Source organism: Chiloscyllium plagiosum, chromosome 40 (genome assembly GCF_004010195.1).
Source record: "Chiloscyllium plagiosum isolate BGI_BamShark_2017 chromosome 40, ASM401019v2, whole genome shotgun sequence".
Classification (NCBI taxonomy): domain Eukaryota; kingdom Metazoa; phylum Chordata; class Chondrichthyes; order Orectolobiformes; family Hemiscylliidae; genus Chiloscyllium; species Chiloscyllium plagiosum.
The window spans coordinates 2,954,052-2,971,356 of record NC_057749.1 but is presented as its reverse complement, the minus strand read 5'-3'; the positions used below and the strand labels follow the sequence as shown (position 1 = coordinate 2,971,356).

The window sequence follows — 17,305 nt, the reverse complement described above, 5'->3', positions numbered from 1 at the left end:
TGGATGGGTATATGAATAAAAAGGGTTTAGAGGGATATGGGCCAAGTGCTGGCAAACGGGACTAGATTAATTTTGGACATCTGGTCAGCATGGACAAGTTGGACCGAAAGGTCTGTTTCCATGCTGTACATTTCTATGACTCTGTCTGACAAATATGTCTCAACGTACTGTAAAGTGGGGTTGGAGGGAAGTCTCATAGCTCCCAAAAAATTCTTCATTTGGGTGAATGAATGTGCATCTATTCTGGCTTTTTTAATTGGTTACTTTGTTAATCATATCAATCATGCATTGAATTTACACTTCATGAAATCTTTGCATTACACCATAAACCATAAACACCATAAACACAATTGTCATATTGAATATCCTCTAATCTAAGTGAATGTCCAAGTGTAGCAGAATTTAGTTTCAATACTTATTTATCTTTAAAAAGAAATCAACTATTTACATGGCCCTTTAAATCTCATCTCATGGAAAGTTTATGAAGATGTGCTCATGGATGAAATGATTAAAGTGTCTATTTGCAACAGAAACTGCTTTGAATACCTAAATTGAGATGAAATGTTTTTCAGATAAGTTCTGTACAGTATCACAAACCCACCTGACAAGAGGCAAGGCCAATTTATATATTATTTGATTGTCCGATAAGTTGAGCAGTAACATGGTCCAGTTAAAACACACTGCAGTTTTTGGATACCAATATCCATGTTACATAAAATTTCCACAGCATGTCTAACGTTTAGAGAGAAGAGAATCACATTATAAATGGATAGATGATCCATACCTTGACATGCCCTGCCATCCACAGTTGGCGTGAAGCCCATGTCACATTCACAACGGTAACCCCCAGGCGTATTTAAGCAATGGCCATTCTCACAAAAGTTCACATTTTCAGCACATTCATCAATGTCTGTTACAAAAGATGAAAAATTTAACATACTGAGAACACTAAAACTCTTTATTATATATAAAAATTGAAGGGTGCATTTTATTCTGACCAGAATGGAGAGAACACAAAGGAGAGAAGTCCCTTTTCAGAAACATATTTAGAACCAGTTCCAAAGAATCCTTTTGCTCAAATTCCTTTATTCTAACTACAGGCTACTGGAAATCCATCAGGACTTGGAACTCTACCCCCATGTGGCTAATTCTAGTATCCTTAATGGTTCTCCAGTTTAGATAGTTTATTCAGCACAGATCATAGACCAAACCTGAAATCTTCATGGTTTGAAAGATTCAGCTATTCACTGTAGGGAACCTGCAGTGAATGGTGACGCTTTCAAACCACAAAGGATTGTATTAATGCAATAATTATCAACCTATTTTTCAAATTGTGCCTCAAAACTCTTTAAGGTCAATAATTCTTTTGAGGACTAAAGCCTTCAATGATGAAGATTATGAAAAGATTCTCGAAAAGATGAATACATTTAAAATTTTAACAGTAGCATTAAGAATAAATAACCTATTAAAGTTTATTAAATCTAAATAATAAGTATTGATTTTGTAAAGAAAATAATAATTAATATTAATGCTATTTTTTATGACAAAGTGAAATCATATCTACTGCAAAAGTACTCACTTCTGTCTTTATTGTTGACTTCATTTGTTGGTGAATGCTGACTTTATGAATTTCCTTCCAGATAATCTATAAACTATGACTACTCTGCAGTTTGCCAGCCCACCATCTGGCCTTTGCAAATACACTTGGTCCCACAACACATCAAATTCATAATCCTTGCAGTTATCTACATAGTTACATCCTACTTATTTGTGCAACCTCCTATTGCTCCAGTTACTTCCATGAGCTGAGTTTCCTGCTTTTGCTTCATTAGTGTTTTTAAACCATCTTGAATTATATTCTGGAAGTCCTCCACTTTGCTAACTGTATATTTGTTTAAGTTCCTCCTCAAAATTGTATCTTTAATCATACTTTTGATCACTTTCCTTTAAATTTCCTTTGATCACTTTTGGTTTCAGGTTTGTTATATGAAAGCACTATTTAAATATAAGTTGTAACAGCAAGAACAACATTGGTGACAAGAAACTTTCATTTGTCTATTTTAATGTTAAATCTTAAGCAAAATAGAAAATATAATCTTGTATACTAACAGATAAGCAGATTAATGCCTTGTAGTAATTAAAGTTATGCATGATAATGAATAAAAGAATATTTTTTAAAAAGCATTTGATCTTTGAGCTTACCGGTACAAAACATGCCATCTCCTTTGTAACCCTCTTTACATGTACATCGATATGAGCCATCCGTGTTCATGCATTCAGCAGTGGGGCTGCACTTATGGGTTCCATTTGAACACTCATCCACATCTTTGCAAACAAAATGATAAATAGTTATTGCATTCAGAATAGGTTAACGTTTCCTCCAATCATGTGATTGCATTCAATCCCACTTTGTCTTCCACGTAAAATTAATCATTTGAGAAATCTGATCACATTTGGAATTGAGATCAAGCTATTTAGTTCAGACTGGACATTTATAATAGTCTAAAGGTAAGGACCAGTACTAATTACAACTCAACATCCTTGCTTAATGTATGAAAGCATTTTGATGCTTCATATTGCTTATTGATACTATTGACAGACAATTGATCCATGATTACAATTACACTACAATTATAATGACAACACAAAGAAGATCCTATGTGATGTAAGAAGCATGACAACTCAAATGAAGGGAAGATTTCAATACCCAACAATTTAATTATGGTTTAGAATTGAAGCTTAAAAACACCCCTGTGAGAATAACTAGAATTTGGTTTCATAAGATCGGAGGCACCACTTGCATCATTCTTTATTCACTGCTGGTAAGGTTGGGAAAATAATTTATAGGTACGGCCATAACTCCGAATTTTAATTTTACAACAGGGCCAATTGTCAAGAACTGAAAATCTCAAAGTAAATCAGCAAGAGCTTGGATTTTATCCTCTATTTATTAAAATTATCTTTAATAAAAGCTTTCTTACCAGAACATTTGATGCCATCTCCTGACCAGCCATCTGCACAGGCACATTTAAAGCTTCCTGGTGTATTGGTACATATAGCAAACTTGTCACAATTATGTGCACTGATCTCACATTCATTAATATCTGTAACAGAGAAAAAAGTGTTAAAATAGAAGATTAAAGTAGCGGGTTGTATTAAAGCCTTTTCACTTCATGGAATGTAATTGTACATGCTGTTTTAGATGCTATTTAACTAAGAAGGTGCTGCGTTTGTGAATTTTCTTTCACTTTTGAGAAGAGGAACTTAAGGTGAAAACCATTCTTGTTATGACACCTTACCAAATGAACACCAAGTTGTTACAGCAAGATTTTCATTGTGCTTGTAAATAAGTACCATGAGATTCACAAAATACCCTTGATTGTGGCCATACTTTATCAAAATAAGATAGATTACATTTTCAAATGTAAGGCAACAAACCAAAAATGATGTAAAGGTAAAATATTGCAAATGCTGGAAATCTGAAATAATGTGTTGGAGCAAAACTCAACAGGTTTACAGAAAGAAAACAACAGAGTTGTTTTGGAATGTCTGAATAATATTATAAAATTTTACATTATGTTTGAGAATAAGGTAATTTGTTCTGAATCAAGAATTTTAAACTTGAATAAGGGAAATTATGAAGGCATGAGGTACAAATTAGCTGAGGTTGATTAAAAGCATGTCTGTATGAAAATGGATAGCTTTTAAATAACTATTGCATGACTTCACATTCCTTCAAGGTGAAAAAAACCTCAAAAATCTTCAGTCAACCATTGCTAACAATTCAGGATTGCATGAGATTAAAAATTGCCTGTGAAGTTATTAGGAACAGTAGTAATTCTGAGGACTGGGAGACTTATAGAATACAACAAAGAAGAACCAAGAAAATAATATGAAAGGGAGATTAGAATATGAATGTAATCTGGCAAAAAACATAAGAATGGAATATAAAAGCTGGCTAAAACAAAGACAGAATCAGCATAATTTATAATGGGGAATAAAGAAAGGGCAGGGGTACTAATTAATTACTTCACCTGTTTTCATTGATGAATATACAAGAACTCTCTCAAAAGTAGAGATCCAAGTGGGTAGAGAGAATTGAAGGAGTTGCAGGAAATTAATGTTAGTGACAAGACTGTACTTGAGAAATTAATAGGGCTGAAAGTTGAAGGTCTTCATAGATTGGTGATTATCTTCCAAAAACTCCATTGATTTTAGAATGATTGCTTTGGTTTAGAAGGTAGCACAACTCACCCCTCCATTTTAGGAGGAAGTGAGAGTGAACACAGGTAATTACAGATGTGGCCCATCGAGAGGGTGGAGGGGAGGACCAAATGGAACAGATTGTGAGGGTGGCCAAAGCAAGACACAAAGGATGGTGATGAAGGAGGGATAGAGATGTAAAATGGATGCACTAACTGTTTTTAAAACAATATTGAGAATAGTAGTTCATATTAGATTAGATTAGATTACTTACAGTGTGGAAACAGGCCCTTCGGCCCAACAAGTCCACACCGACCCGCCGAAGCGCAACCCACCCATTCCCCTACATTTTACCCCTTGACCTAACACTACGGGCAATTTAACATGGCCAATTCACCTGACCTGCACATCTTTGGACTGTGGGAGGAAACCGGAGCACCCGGAGGAAACCCACGCAGACACGGGGAGAATGTGCAAACTCCACACAGTTAGTCGCCTGAGTCGGGAATTGAACCCGGGTCTCTGGCGCTGTGAGGCAGCAGTGCTAACCACTGTGCCACCGTGCCGCCCACAAATGTTTTAAGCATCTCTATTACTCAAAAGTTTGAAGCAATATATACTGTTTAATTTTACTAAACTTCAGTATCAATAGTTTACTTTTTGGTATGTAAGTTTGCTCGCTGAGCTGGTGGCTTTGTTCTCAGACATTTCGTCACCATGCTAGGTAACATAATCAGTGAGCCTCCGGTAAAGCTTTGGTGTTCTCTCCCGCTTGCTATTTACCTGTATTGGCCTATTGTGATATCATTTCCGATTCTGTTTCTGAGAGGTTAGATAATGGGGTCCAAATCTATATATTTGTTAATTGAGTTCCAGTTTGAATGCCAGGCCTCTAGGAATTCCTATGCAGGTCTTTGTTTAGCCTGTCCCAGGATGGATGTATTGTCCCAGTTGAAAGGGTGTCCTTCCTCATCTGTGTGTATGGATACTAGTGATAGTTGGTCATGCCTTTTGGTGGCTAGTTGGTGCTCATGTATCCTGGTGGCTAGCTCCCTGCCCGTTGTCCAATGTAATGTTTGTTGCAGTCCTTGCAATGTATTTTGTATATGACTCCCCTCAGACCCATATCTAATTTCCCAGCACACCAACATACAAGCTACCAAACTGAAACACCTGGTAGAAGACGCAACCCACTCTATCCACTCAACCCAGGAATTCTTTAACCTCATCAAAGACACCAAGGTAGAGGACGACGAGGTCATGGTTTCCCTCGGTGTGATGGCCCTATTCACATCGATAAACATCACCCTAGCCAAAAAAACACTGGCCTCACTGCTAGATGAACCAAGGACACAAACACCTGACAGCACCAACTCCATCAGCAAGGACAGCATACACAAACTAATAGACCTATGCCTCACAACCCACTTCACGACAGATCTACAAATAAATCAACGGGACATCTATGGGTTCACCAATATCAGGACTTCTAGCAGAAGAGTTATGCTGAGGCTAGAATGGACTGTCCTTCCCATGATTGAATCCAAGCTTTGGGTCCGCTGTGGGGATGACACGCAATGCAACAAATGAGAAGAAACCCACAAACACATAAACAACATCCTTATCAGTATAAAATTCACCAAAGACATGAACAAAACCAACTCCCCTTCTTAGACATCATTATAGAATGAAAACTCAATGGAGAGCTCTGGAGAGCTGCAGACCAGTGTCTGTAGAAAAGCCACAAACACTCACCAGATACCCAACTACAGGAATACCAGCCCAACACCCACAAATGGAGCTGCATCAGGACATTATTTAAATGATCCACAACACATTGCAGCACCCAGGATCTACGAGGAGCTGAGTAGAAACATTTATACAATGTATTCAGGTACAACAGGTACAGAGAAGCACAGTCCACCAATTCTTGCAGACCTAAACAGGAACACACAACACGCCCAGAGATTCTAGCCACCCTACTATATATCAAAGACATCTCAGAGATGACAACCAGACTACTCCGGCCCCTAGGCATCATTGTAGCCCACAGACCTACCACCACATTGAAACAGCTGCTGATGAATTTAAAGGACCCCGTACCAACAATCAGCAGAACGAATGTCATATACAAAATACGCTGCAAGGACAGCAACAAACAGCAGGAAACTAGCCACCAGGATACATGAGCACCAACTAGCCACCAAAAGACATGACCAACTATCACTGGTATCCATACACACAGACGAAGAAGGTCATCAGGTTGACTGGGACAATAAGTTCATCCTGGGACAGGCTAAACAAAGACATGCACGGGAAATCCTATTGGCCTGGCAATCAAACTGGAACTCTATTAACAAACATATTGATTTAGACCCCATTTATCAATCTCTCAGAAACAGAATTGGAAATGATATCACCCACCACAACAAACCGAGACAGATAAATAGCAAGCGGGACAGAACACACCAACGCTTCACTGGAGGCTCACTGGTGATGTTAATTAGCATTATGATAAAATGTCTGAGAACAAATCCACCAGCTCAATGAGCAAACTTACAATCTATCCACATCCTGAGCTACAAATCTTCTCCAAAATCTCAAGTTTACTTTGTGCTTGTTCCTCCCTTGTTATATAGTTATCCACTTACCTCATGCCAGCTGATATTACTGGACAAGTCAGATGCCAGACTGAAATCTGGCTTGTTAGATAATATTTTGTTTCATTTTGGTTTTATTGAGGTGATCAAGCATACAATGTTGCAGATTTGATTTTAACAACAAAAAGGCATGTGTATTAAGCAGGAGATAAAACAGGATGAAACCAGACCACTGACTCATAACACAAACGCAAAAAAATTCAAAAGCATGGTAAAATACACTCCCATTAGTCCCCTAAAAAACTCCTTCACAGATCCCCAAAAGACCCCTGTACAGTACCCAAACATACCAATACCAGAAAACAAAGTCTCTTTCTCAAAGACCTCAGTAGATTTAATTTAAATGTAATTTCAACTCCAGTCTGGAAGTTCAGATAGCCTTTTCCAGAAGCAATCATACACCTGCCTGCTTCAAACAGCCCCAATGAGGGTCTTATACTGACTTCATGTCTGGGACTATCACTAAACTCCTTTTCTAAAGTAACCTTACTTTTACATTTTCTCCCTTTCTCAGAAGCACTTCTCCATCTATCTTTATCTAAGGCTTCTGCAAAAACTGAAAAAGCCTTTATCAAGGCCTGGGAGTTTTTAAAAAAAAACCTCAAGCTTGATAATCTTGTTTGGTAGTAAAATTCTCCCAACATATACAAAACCCCCTTTACTACTGAAACTAACTCCCTCAAATTGTTTTAAAAATAAATTGCCATGGTTACAGTAATACCTACGCTAATCATTAAACTCTCCAGAACCCCGGAAAAATCTATACGTCACTAATGCTAAATTCTAAAATGTAAACATAAAAATAAATGATATTAAAAAAAGTCACATTCTAAATAAGCAGATATGTGGACAGCCATGAAGACACAAACATGAGATGACAATCGCAATGAGCTGAAGACACTAAATTGTTGAGGGACATAACACAGGATGGAGCTTCAGTGCAGAATGGTATTTCAACAATGCAAAAGGAGAGTTATTTATTTGGGAAGCTTCAAAGTACAGATGCTGGAATTTGACAGAGAAACATTAACATTTTAATTAACAGTTTCAGCATTCAGCATCAAATTTTAAAGTGGCAAGGCACAGAGTGTTTTGGCATTCTATAGAATTTGTCCTATTATACAATTTGCCACAACAGATCTGCTGAGGCACTATACAGGCTATACTTAAAAAAAAAGTTGATGTGTTACGAGTAGTAACCTGGCGTAAAGTAGTGTAGAAATTCAAGCATGTGGTTAGACCAAAATGAAAATTTAGGGAAAACGTTATGTGGCTTTGTAGTGATAAGTAGCAATGAACAACAGATATTTCTGCATGATTAAGGAGACTAACGTGGGTCCGTATCCTCCCTGATACAAATGTGGGCATCATCTTCTTCCTAAATAAGGGATGATGTTTGCAAACATTTTCAAAGAAAGGAGGATCAAAGAATAAAAACTTATCAGTTCAGCCAACTGCAGTCAACTCACTGCAAATTCAAAGCACATGAATGTGCAACTAAAAGCAGGCTTACTTTAAAAGTTCAGACAATAAGAAATACTACTTATCTCATGAATTTAATATTTTAAGAAATCAATTTACGCAGAAAATACAATCCAACTTAAATCACTCATTCACCTAATACTCTACCAGTTTTGTCTTTTCAATTAAAATCTAAGTGTAATTATCGAATACAGCTTGAAGCAATGCCTGAGAACTAACCAAATGAGGGAACATATGATGGATATATTAATTAAGTTAACTGGATTTGAAATGATTTTATAAATCTGGGAAGATGCTAATTAGTGGGGGTGAGTTTTATGGAGTGTGGTTAACAGAAATAAAACTCTCACATAAAAGTGTGGAATTAACTAACATTAAATTCCTTTTCTTCTTGTATGAACTTGGATAGGATGCAGAAATGTGTGCTGTTTCACTGTGTGCAGTCTTACAGCAATCCATGGAGGCATCTTGCGAAAATTATTTTTTTAAATATTGCTAATACATCTCTTATGTTCACTCAAAGTATGGGGGAGGTGCTAGTAGAAGTGCCAGAGATGTGAAAGAATTTGCAAGGAATTTTATCCAGAAATAGTGAACCTTACTATATTTTGACAAGCTTTTAGGAAATTTTCATTTTCCTTTCCTACTGCAGCTGTGTAAGCTAATAATTTTGTATAATCATTTTGAAATCTTTAATGTAAACTCATAAGAATAATTATCTACATAGTCAATATAAATTGCATTTTTAACAAACTCTTGTGATATATTGGTTCTGTTCAAATATTAAAGCAAATAATTGAATATTTGTTTTTAAATACTGGAGAGGGAAATTAATAAACAATGTTAAAGTACACCATTTGGAGTCATTTTAAAATGTTTGTAATTGTTTCAAAATGCAACGTAGACTTTGTTAAATCCTTATTACCTCCAACATTGCCTTTCTGTAAAAATAAGTAATTAGATCTGGGTCAATACATTACATTAGGAATGTAACATTATCCTGTAATAACACCCTATTAGCAATAGAGTTGTAATTTGTTGTGAATTTAATCTGATAATATTTTGAATTTAAACAACCCATCAGAAATGCATACTGTGGTATAGCAAGATAGGCTACACGGTGCTACATGAAGTATATAGTATAATGCAATTGTTCCTCTACTCATCAATGCTACTATGATCTTTGGGTCAACAAAAGAAGCAACTTTTAGAATACCACACTGAAGTAAAAGTGCATTTTTATCAGCTGTTCAAACAGAGGGTTGTGTTATGAAGTTGAAATCATGTATGGTCACTTTAAGCTAGAAAGTGCTTTTCTGAATTTAAAGTCCAGCCACAGTAGCCAGCTAAAGGTCGGGCTGTTCCAAATGTAACAATTGGCTGTTATATAAATACCTGAGTTTTGGTTGTTGTTTTGACTACAATTTGAATTTAACCAATTAATTTAAATTATGCACAGGATACCAGAAGCCAATGGAATTTAAATTTTATTGTTTTGACACCTGGAAATCAACTAAATTATAAACATTTAATGTGTCATGGGGGATATATAAACCTTGTATTTGAACATTAGAAGGAGAGCAACTACCATTAAACAGTGAGCAACTGCTGGAGAGCTAACTGCCCATCTAACATCTTGCTCTCAAAGACATTAGAAAACACTCTCTATCAAAGGTACCTTTTTAGTGAAACATACTTGCAGTAAAAAAGAAAGAAGATAACACAAGGAGATCAGCAGCTGAAAGAGTGAAAACACCAAAGAAGACAGAGACTGTGTGGTCTTGAGTTTAAGTTAATGTAATATTTAATAAGTGTGTTATTGGAACAGCATATTGTTTTATAGAGTTGGGGTCAGATAATAAGTAGTTAAGAAAAGGAGGGCTTGGATTTGTGAATAGTTTTTGTTTAGTGTTTGCAATCAGAGTTAGAAAACATAAATTATTTTTCTTTAAATAGTGGAATTTAGGAATTCTCTGTCACTCACATTTTAACAGATTATGAGGTGAGGCAAGCTTTTCTTGGTGTTTGGTTTTAATTAACAGAGGGATTCAACCTCCGTGTCATAACACTTGGTTTCAAATTAGTTAAAAACTTAGTTCTGTACATTGCTTCTTTAAAACTAGTTTTAAGTTGGACTCAGTAATGCCATGGTAAATGTTGGAACTTAACATTACAAATTTAACTGGGCATGCTTCATGCAGTTATTTATCTTATATTGAGATAACATGTTCTTACTGAATAATGTAGTAATCATTAGGGTTAGTCATTGGTTCAATGGAAACTATTGCCAACAGTAAAATGCAAAATGCATATTTTTAGTAAGTTACTGTAAGAAGTGCCACTCAATGAACACTCAAAATGTAAGGTCTTCACTTACCTGTGAAGATACATCATCAAACATGCATTGTATTAAAGGTTTGTGTTTCTTGTCAATTGTCATAAAGCAGACACTACATATCAATCTAATACTCCAGAATCACATCTAATAACACCTTTTCAAATATAGAAATAAAGACAAATGCCAGACAGGATTTGTTTAGAGATTAGTTTAAAGTTTCTTCTTAATTTACCTGTATTATCCAGTTACCATTCATTAGAAATAGGTACATTATCAGCTGATGTCAATTCATCAATGTCCAGAGTATTTTTACATCTACAGTTTTAATATTTTCAAAACTGTAGTATAACAAATCGCAATGAGGAGGAATCAGCTATTCATTTTTGGAGAGAGTTTTCTTCTCTTTATGTGTACTATCAGTTAGGTTATGTTACAGAGAATTATTTTTCATAGAAATCCTTTAACTTGAAATGTCAAAAAAAAGACAAGCCACCAAACCTTTTGCATCTTAGATTTCATCAGGACAGATGTAAAAAAGGGATTTGCATTTAAAGGGATCAACAGTTTACACAATGAAGAAAAGGGTTGGTACAATGAGGGTGATTACTCAATGCATCACAATGGAGAATTCACTAGGGAACAATTGCTCCATAACGCTTATGTTTAACTCAAAAAGGCAATTCTTGGACTTTTTTTTTCTTCTGCAGAGAACCGGTCTCTGCACATAAAGCCAAGTAGCTTCTAGCTGGTGTAAGCAAGCAATTTTGAAATCTTGACTGATAATCTTAAATTGATTGTTGGTCTAATCCTTGCACTCTCAAGATTGTTCAGAAATTAACCACAGAATATAAGACATTAAGCTATGTGTTTTGCACAGGTAACTTGAATATAGTCAGTACTCTGCTTAATGCCAACAGCCAAAATGACATGCCATTTGATACACTCCAGCAGTCATTGGTAAATACAACCTACATACGTGGCATTGGACCAGCACTGAAATCATTTATCACATTTGTCATTTGTGTGGTAAGCTGATCTTTTTAGCTTGATGGCAGCATCCTGGTATTCCTGTTCCTAATGCATGGTAACAACGTTCACTTACTGATCCAGTGATTGCTATGTGTACTCATAAATGGGACTAAGACCTAAGCTTCCAACTTTTGGACCTGAGAAGTGTCATTCTACCTCAAAGTTGCATGGGAAGGCTCAAAACCAGATGGAGTCCAATGTGCCATTTCATTAACCATGAAGCGATTTGGGAAACACCAGTATGCAATATTCATTATTCAATTAGAGGGTTTTTCCCTTTTAACTCCTGGCATATCTCAGTATTTGACCAATGAGCCATATCCACTTTGTTAAACATTTGTTAAGCTGCAAGAAATTTGAAAGCATGTTCCTATTTGGGGAGAGCATAAGGCCATTTATTGCTATCATTTTGAAAACTGCACTGACAAATGCAGGGTCTAGACGGTTCTGACTTGGCATGATTAGCAAAACAACAGACCCCAAAACTGTAGTCAGACCCAGAAAAGACTGAAGAGGTTAAATTCAGCACAGTAATTTAGAATTACTTGCTCTGAAGAAACGTCACTGGACCTAAAGTGTTAATTCTGCTTTCTCTCCACAAATACTGCCAGACCTGCTGCGTTTTTCCAGCACTTTCTGTTTTTGTTTTAGAACTATCTTGGCTTAGTTAAGCAATACAATCCACCAATGTGGGAAAGCACAGTGTGCTTGATAAGGTATTACTGAGAAGCCAAGTTGGACTGATTTAACCAAGCTACTTTGATATTAACCATCACATGATATCGATTCATACCCAGCCTCATCTTTTCGAATATCATGGTCCATCTTTGAAGAATTTTGAAAAGCTTACATTCAAGAAATTTAAGTATCGAGCTACAATGTTATGAACTAATATTGCATGTTTTATGTTATATGATACTACCGTTTGCTAAATAGGATTTTGAACAAATAGGACTATAAGAGGAACAAAAGGACGAAGAGAAGAGGGCCATTTGGCTCATTGTGTTTTCTCTGCTACTCTATGAGATCATGGCTGCTTTGATAATCCTCAAATCCACTTTCCTTCCTTTTCCTAATAACATTTGATTCCCTTACTGATTAAAAATCTCAATGTGAACCTTTAAAATATGCAACAATTCATCCTCTATGATAAAGAATTCCACAGATGCACTACCCTCCAAGAAGAGAAATTCTTTCTCATTTCATTTGTTCATTTTGGCCTCTCCCTTCCTTTTTACACATTTAAAGATGTTCTTACTATCATCTTTTTATTTCATAGTTTACCTTCAAAGTTCATAGTCTCTCTCTATATTTTTTCGTAACCTTTTACTCATTTTTTAAACTTTTCCAAACCTCTGCCTTATCTATAATGTTTTTCATATTTTCTGCTTTTAATGTGATACTCTCCTTAACTTTCTTTACTAAACATGCTTGGATTATCCCCTTCCAAGAATCCTTCCTCATTGGGATACATCTTTCTAGTGAATAATGAACTAATTTCTTAAACATCTATCATTGTTTCTCAACCATCTTTCCTGTTAAACTCCTTTCCCAACCCACTCTAACCAACTCTGCCCCCATTCTACTATTATGGTCAGTATTTCCTAGGGGATCTTTAACTCATGATCACTTACGAACCTGCCTCATTACACATTATCAGATCCACGATAGCCCAATTCCTTCTTATCATGGAATCCCTACAGTGTGGAAACAGGCTATTTGACCCAACAAGTCCATAACGACCCTCCGAAGAGTAACCCACCCAGACCCATTCTCCCTACCCTATTACTCTACATTTACCCCGACTAATTCAACTAACCTACACATGCTTGAACACTATGGACAATTTAACACAACCAATTCACCTAACCTGCACATCTTTGGATTGTGGGTGGAAACTGGAGCACCCAGAGGAAACCCATACAGGCATAGGAAGAATGTGGAAACTCTACACAGACAGTTGTCCCTGGCTGGAATCGAGCACTGTGAGGCAACAGTGCGAATCACTGAGCCACCATGCTGCTCTTGTTCGAGGAAACTGTTCTGAATACACTCTATGAATTCTTTCTCATGGCCAGCTCTGCCAATTTAATCTTCCTAGTCTACATGGTTAATGTACTTTTGTTTTTACATGCCGTCATAATCTCTTGATTTATTCTATGTCCAAGAGCATAGCTATTATTAGTGGGGTGTAGGAGACTATTTCTTGAAATGCAATCTTTCCCTTATTATTTCTTTCCTACACCAATATGGGTTCAACACCTTCTGATCCAAGATCATTCATTGCTATCATGCCTATTCATCCTATCCCACAACATGTTTCCTCTGGACTGTCCTTTTGAAAAAGTTACATGACACTGAATACTTAGTTCTTCGCTTTGATAGCCATTACAGATACATGGTTACAAGGGTATCAGATCATACCCATTAATCTCCATTTGTGTTTTAATTCATTTATTTTGATCTAAATACTCCTTGCATTTAAACAGCATTAATTTTGCCTTTTTATCATTCTCTTCCCTACCCCCCACCATTTTTAAATGTTTGTACACCCTGTCCTTTCCTGTCTTACTCTGGGTTTCATTACCTAAGTAGCTGCCCTGCAATTCTGCCATATCCTTTGCTTTGCAAGCCTCTCTGTCCCCTTTGTCCCTACTTCAATTTAGTTTAAAGCTCTCTCTATTGCCCTTTTTATTAGATTAATCAGAATGTTGGTGCCATCACAGTTCAAGTGAAGCCCATTCCACCAGCACACCAATTCAAGTGTGTGGAACCTCCAAGGGGCTTTATGGCCCCACAGCTTGAGGGAATATGACTCAGATGAATGCTTGAAACTCCAAAGCATACAAGGCGATGGATCAGTGCTGGAAAATGGGATTAGATAATTAATTAGAATATATAGGTGCTTGATGACCTGAACAGACACAATGGGCCAAAGGGCATCTTTCTGTACTTCAAAACTCTAGAACTACAGAACTAGAACTGTAGCTTTCAGTTTAATGCTAACTACAAAATAAATAAAGTTTGCACAAAATAAAAAATGAGAGATTTTCTGACTAAACCATGCACACACTCAGCCCTAAGAACACAAAACTAGTTACTGCACAGGAGGCCATACACTCATAGTTCATGTATGAACTTACTACATGAGCAAATTAGCTGATCTCAATACCCGCCATTTCCCCACAACCCAGAAATATTTTTCTCTTCAGGTGGTTTTCCAATTTCCTTTTAGAAGGCACGACTGCATCTATTCTACCATGCTCTCAAAATTTCAGATTTCTCATTTCAGGTCCTAAACACTCACCTATTTGAAGTGTTTTTCATTATGTTATGAAGATGTGGTACCTTTCAGAAAGTTACAAGCTAGCAGAACTACCTGACATCACCAAGTATTCTCAACAAGATACAATGTAACCTTTTGGTCCAGCAGTTGCCTGGAGACAAAAAGAAATGTGAATGCGGCCAATCAGTTGAAATTTCATTATACACCCCCCCCCCCCACCAAAAGACTCCAATCAAGTTTGAATTTAGTATATTGACAACATTAAAAGCCAATGACACAATCCAATGCTTTGGAGGTATAAAACCGGGGAAAATTGAACACTTGGGAGAGAACTGCCAAAATTCCAACTGCTAGTAGGCTGCTAGTCAGAACTCTCTGAGACTACTTGTCTAGAGAAGGAGTTTGCACAGAGAAAAACATCAACACCGACCTGGAGAGCAAATCTACATAAGAAGATATAAAGAGAAGATTCGACAGCTGGCTGGTTTTGAAATTCCAATTTTTCAGTAAATCATAATCGGTGGCTTTATCAGACTAATATTATTAGAAGAGAAAGTAAAAGATAGGTTAGAGGAAGGAGTTGTAAATAGCTGTTAGTTAATTATTCTCTGTTATACTTTAAGAAATAAAGTTGTTAATTTTTACTTTAAATAGTTCTTGGCCTCTCAAAATTTCACAGATTACTGCATGGCATAAATCCTTTCTGTGTTGCTGGTGTAAATTAAGCAGGGGGGGGGGGGGTTTACCCGTGTCATAACAATTATGCAGTGCACTGTTGTCAATTATTTTACACTCAGGCCTTCTGGTTCCAATCAACAGAAGAACAGGAGTAGACCATTCAGCCTATCAAGTCTGCTCTGTCACTTAATAGGATAATGCATTTTGAACACTTTAATATCTTTTACAATCCCGATTACCATTTATGCAACTGATAATCAAAGGTTAATCAGCTTCTACTTTAAATAGACTCAAAGTCTGACCTTCAACAGCCATGTGGGGCAGAGAATTCCTATGATTCTCAACCCTCTGAGTAAAAAAAAAGCTCCTCACCTCAGTACTTAATGGCATCTCCATTATTTTTAAAACATGCTTTCCTGGTTCTATACTCCTCCCAATGAGAGAAAGCATCTTATCTGCACCTATTCTGTCTAACCCCTTTGAATATTTTTGGGTTTCAATTAGATCACCTGCTTAATTTACACCAGCAACACAGAAAAGATTTATGCTGTGCAGTAATCTGTGAAATTCGAGAGGCTAAGAACTATTTAAAGTAAAAATTAACAACTTTATTTCTTAAAGTATAGTAGAGAATAATTAACTAACATCGATTTACAACTCCTTCCTCTAACCTATCTTTTACTTTCCCTTCTATAATACTAGTCTGATAAAACCATCCATTATGATTTACTGAAAGATTCTTCAAAACTCTAAAGAATGCAGGCTCAGTTTGCCTAATTTCTCTTTATTGCACAGTCCCACCATCCTGCAAACATGTCTGGCGAACCATCACTGCACTCTCTCTATGGCAATAATATATTTTCTGAGATAAGATCTAAACTGCACAAAGTACTCTAGGCGTGGTCTAAGCAAGTTCCTGCACAAGTGAAACAAGACTTCACTACTCCAGTCCTTAAATAATTTTGTGATAATTAGAAATCAATGGAAATAATTCTCCCTGTGTATTCTGGCAACACGCCTCAATAATTTGGAATATCTCTGAAATCTCCTCTCCATCTCTTTAGGGAATGTTAGATGACTAGGGAATTTGAGGTCCTGGTCAAGAAAAAGAAAGAAGCCCATGTCAGGTGGAGACAGCAGAGATCGAGTGAATTCCTAGAAGAGTATAAAGGCAGAGTATTTTATACTTAAGAGGGAAAGCAGTAGGGCAAAAAGTGACCATAAAATAGTTTTGACAAATAGGGTTAAAGAGAATCCAAAAGGATTCTACAAATTCATTAAGGACAAAAGGGTAACTAGTGAAAGAATATGGCCTTTAAAGATCAGCAAGGCAAAGTGGACAGCAAAGAAGATTACCTCAGATTACAACTGGATCTTGATCAGATGAGCCAATGGGCCAAGGTGTGGCAGATGGAGTTTAATTTAGATAAATGGGAGGTGCTGCATTTTGGAAAGGCAAATCAGGGCAGGACTTATACACTTAATTTTGGATTAGTAGTGCTGGAAGAGTACAGCAGTTCAGGCAGCATCCGAGGAGCAGCAAAATCGACATTTCGGGCAAAAGCCCTTCATCAGGAATAAAGGCAGTGAGCCTGAAGTGTGGAGAGATAAGCTAGAGGAGGGTGGGGG

General features: G+C 36.7%; 1 protein-coding gene across 1 annotated transcript in view; it reads right to left on the bottom strand.

Annotated features, from left to right (window-relative positions):
• LOC122542423 (fibrillin-1-like) overlaps positions 1–17,305 on the bottom strand; it is a 598,619-nt gene that overhangs the window by 129,353 nt on the left and 451,961 nt on the right. Inside the window, exons 32-34 of the mRNA XM_043680114.1 lie at positions 2,982–3,104; positions 2,203–2,325; positions 785–910 (exon numbers count right to left, since the gene is read on the bottom strand). Of these exons, the coding sequence (XP_043536049.1) occupies positions 785–910; positions 2,203–2,325; positions 2,982–3,104 (372 nt within the window). The remainder of the gene's footprint in view (positions 1–784; positions 911–2,202; positions 2,326–2,981; positions 3,105–17,305) is intronic.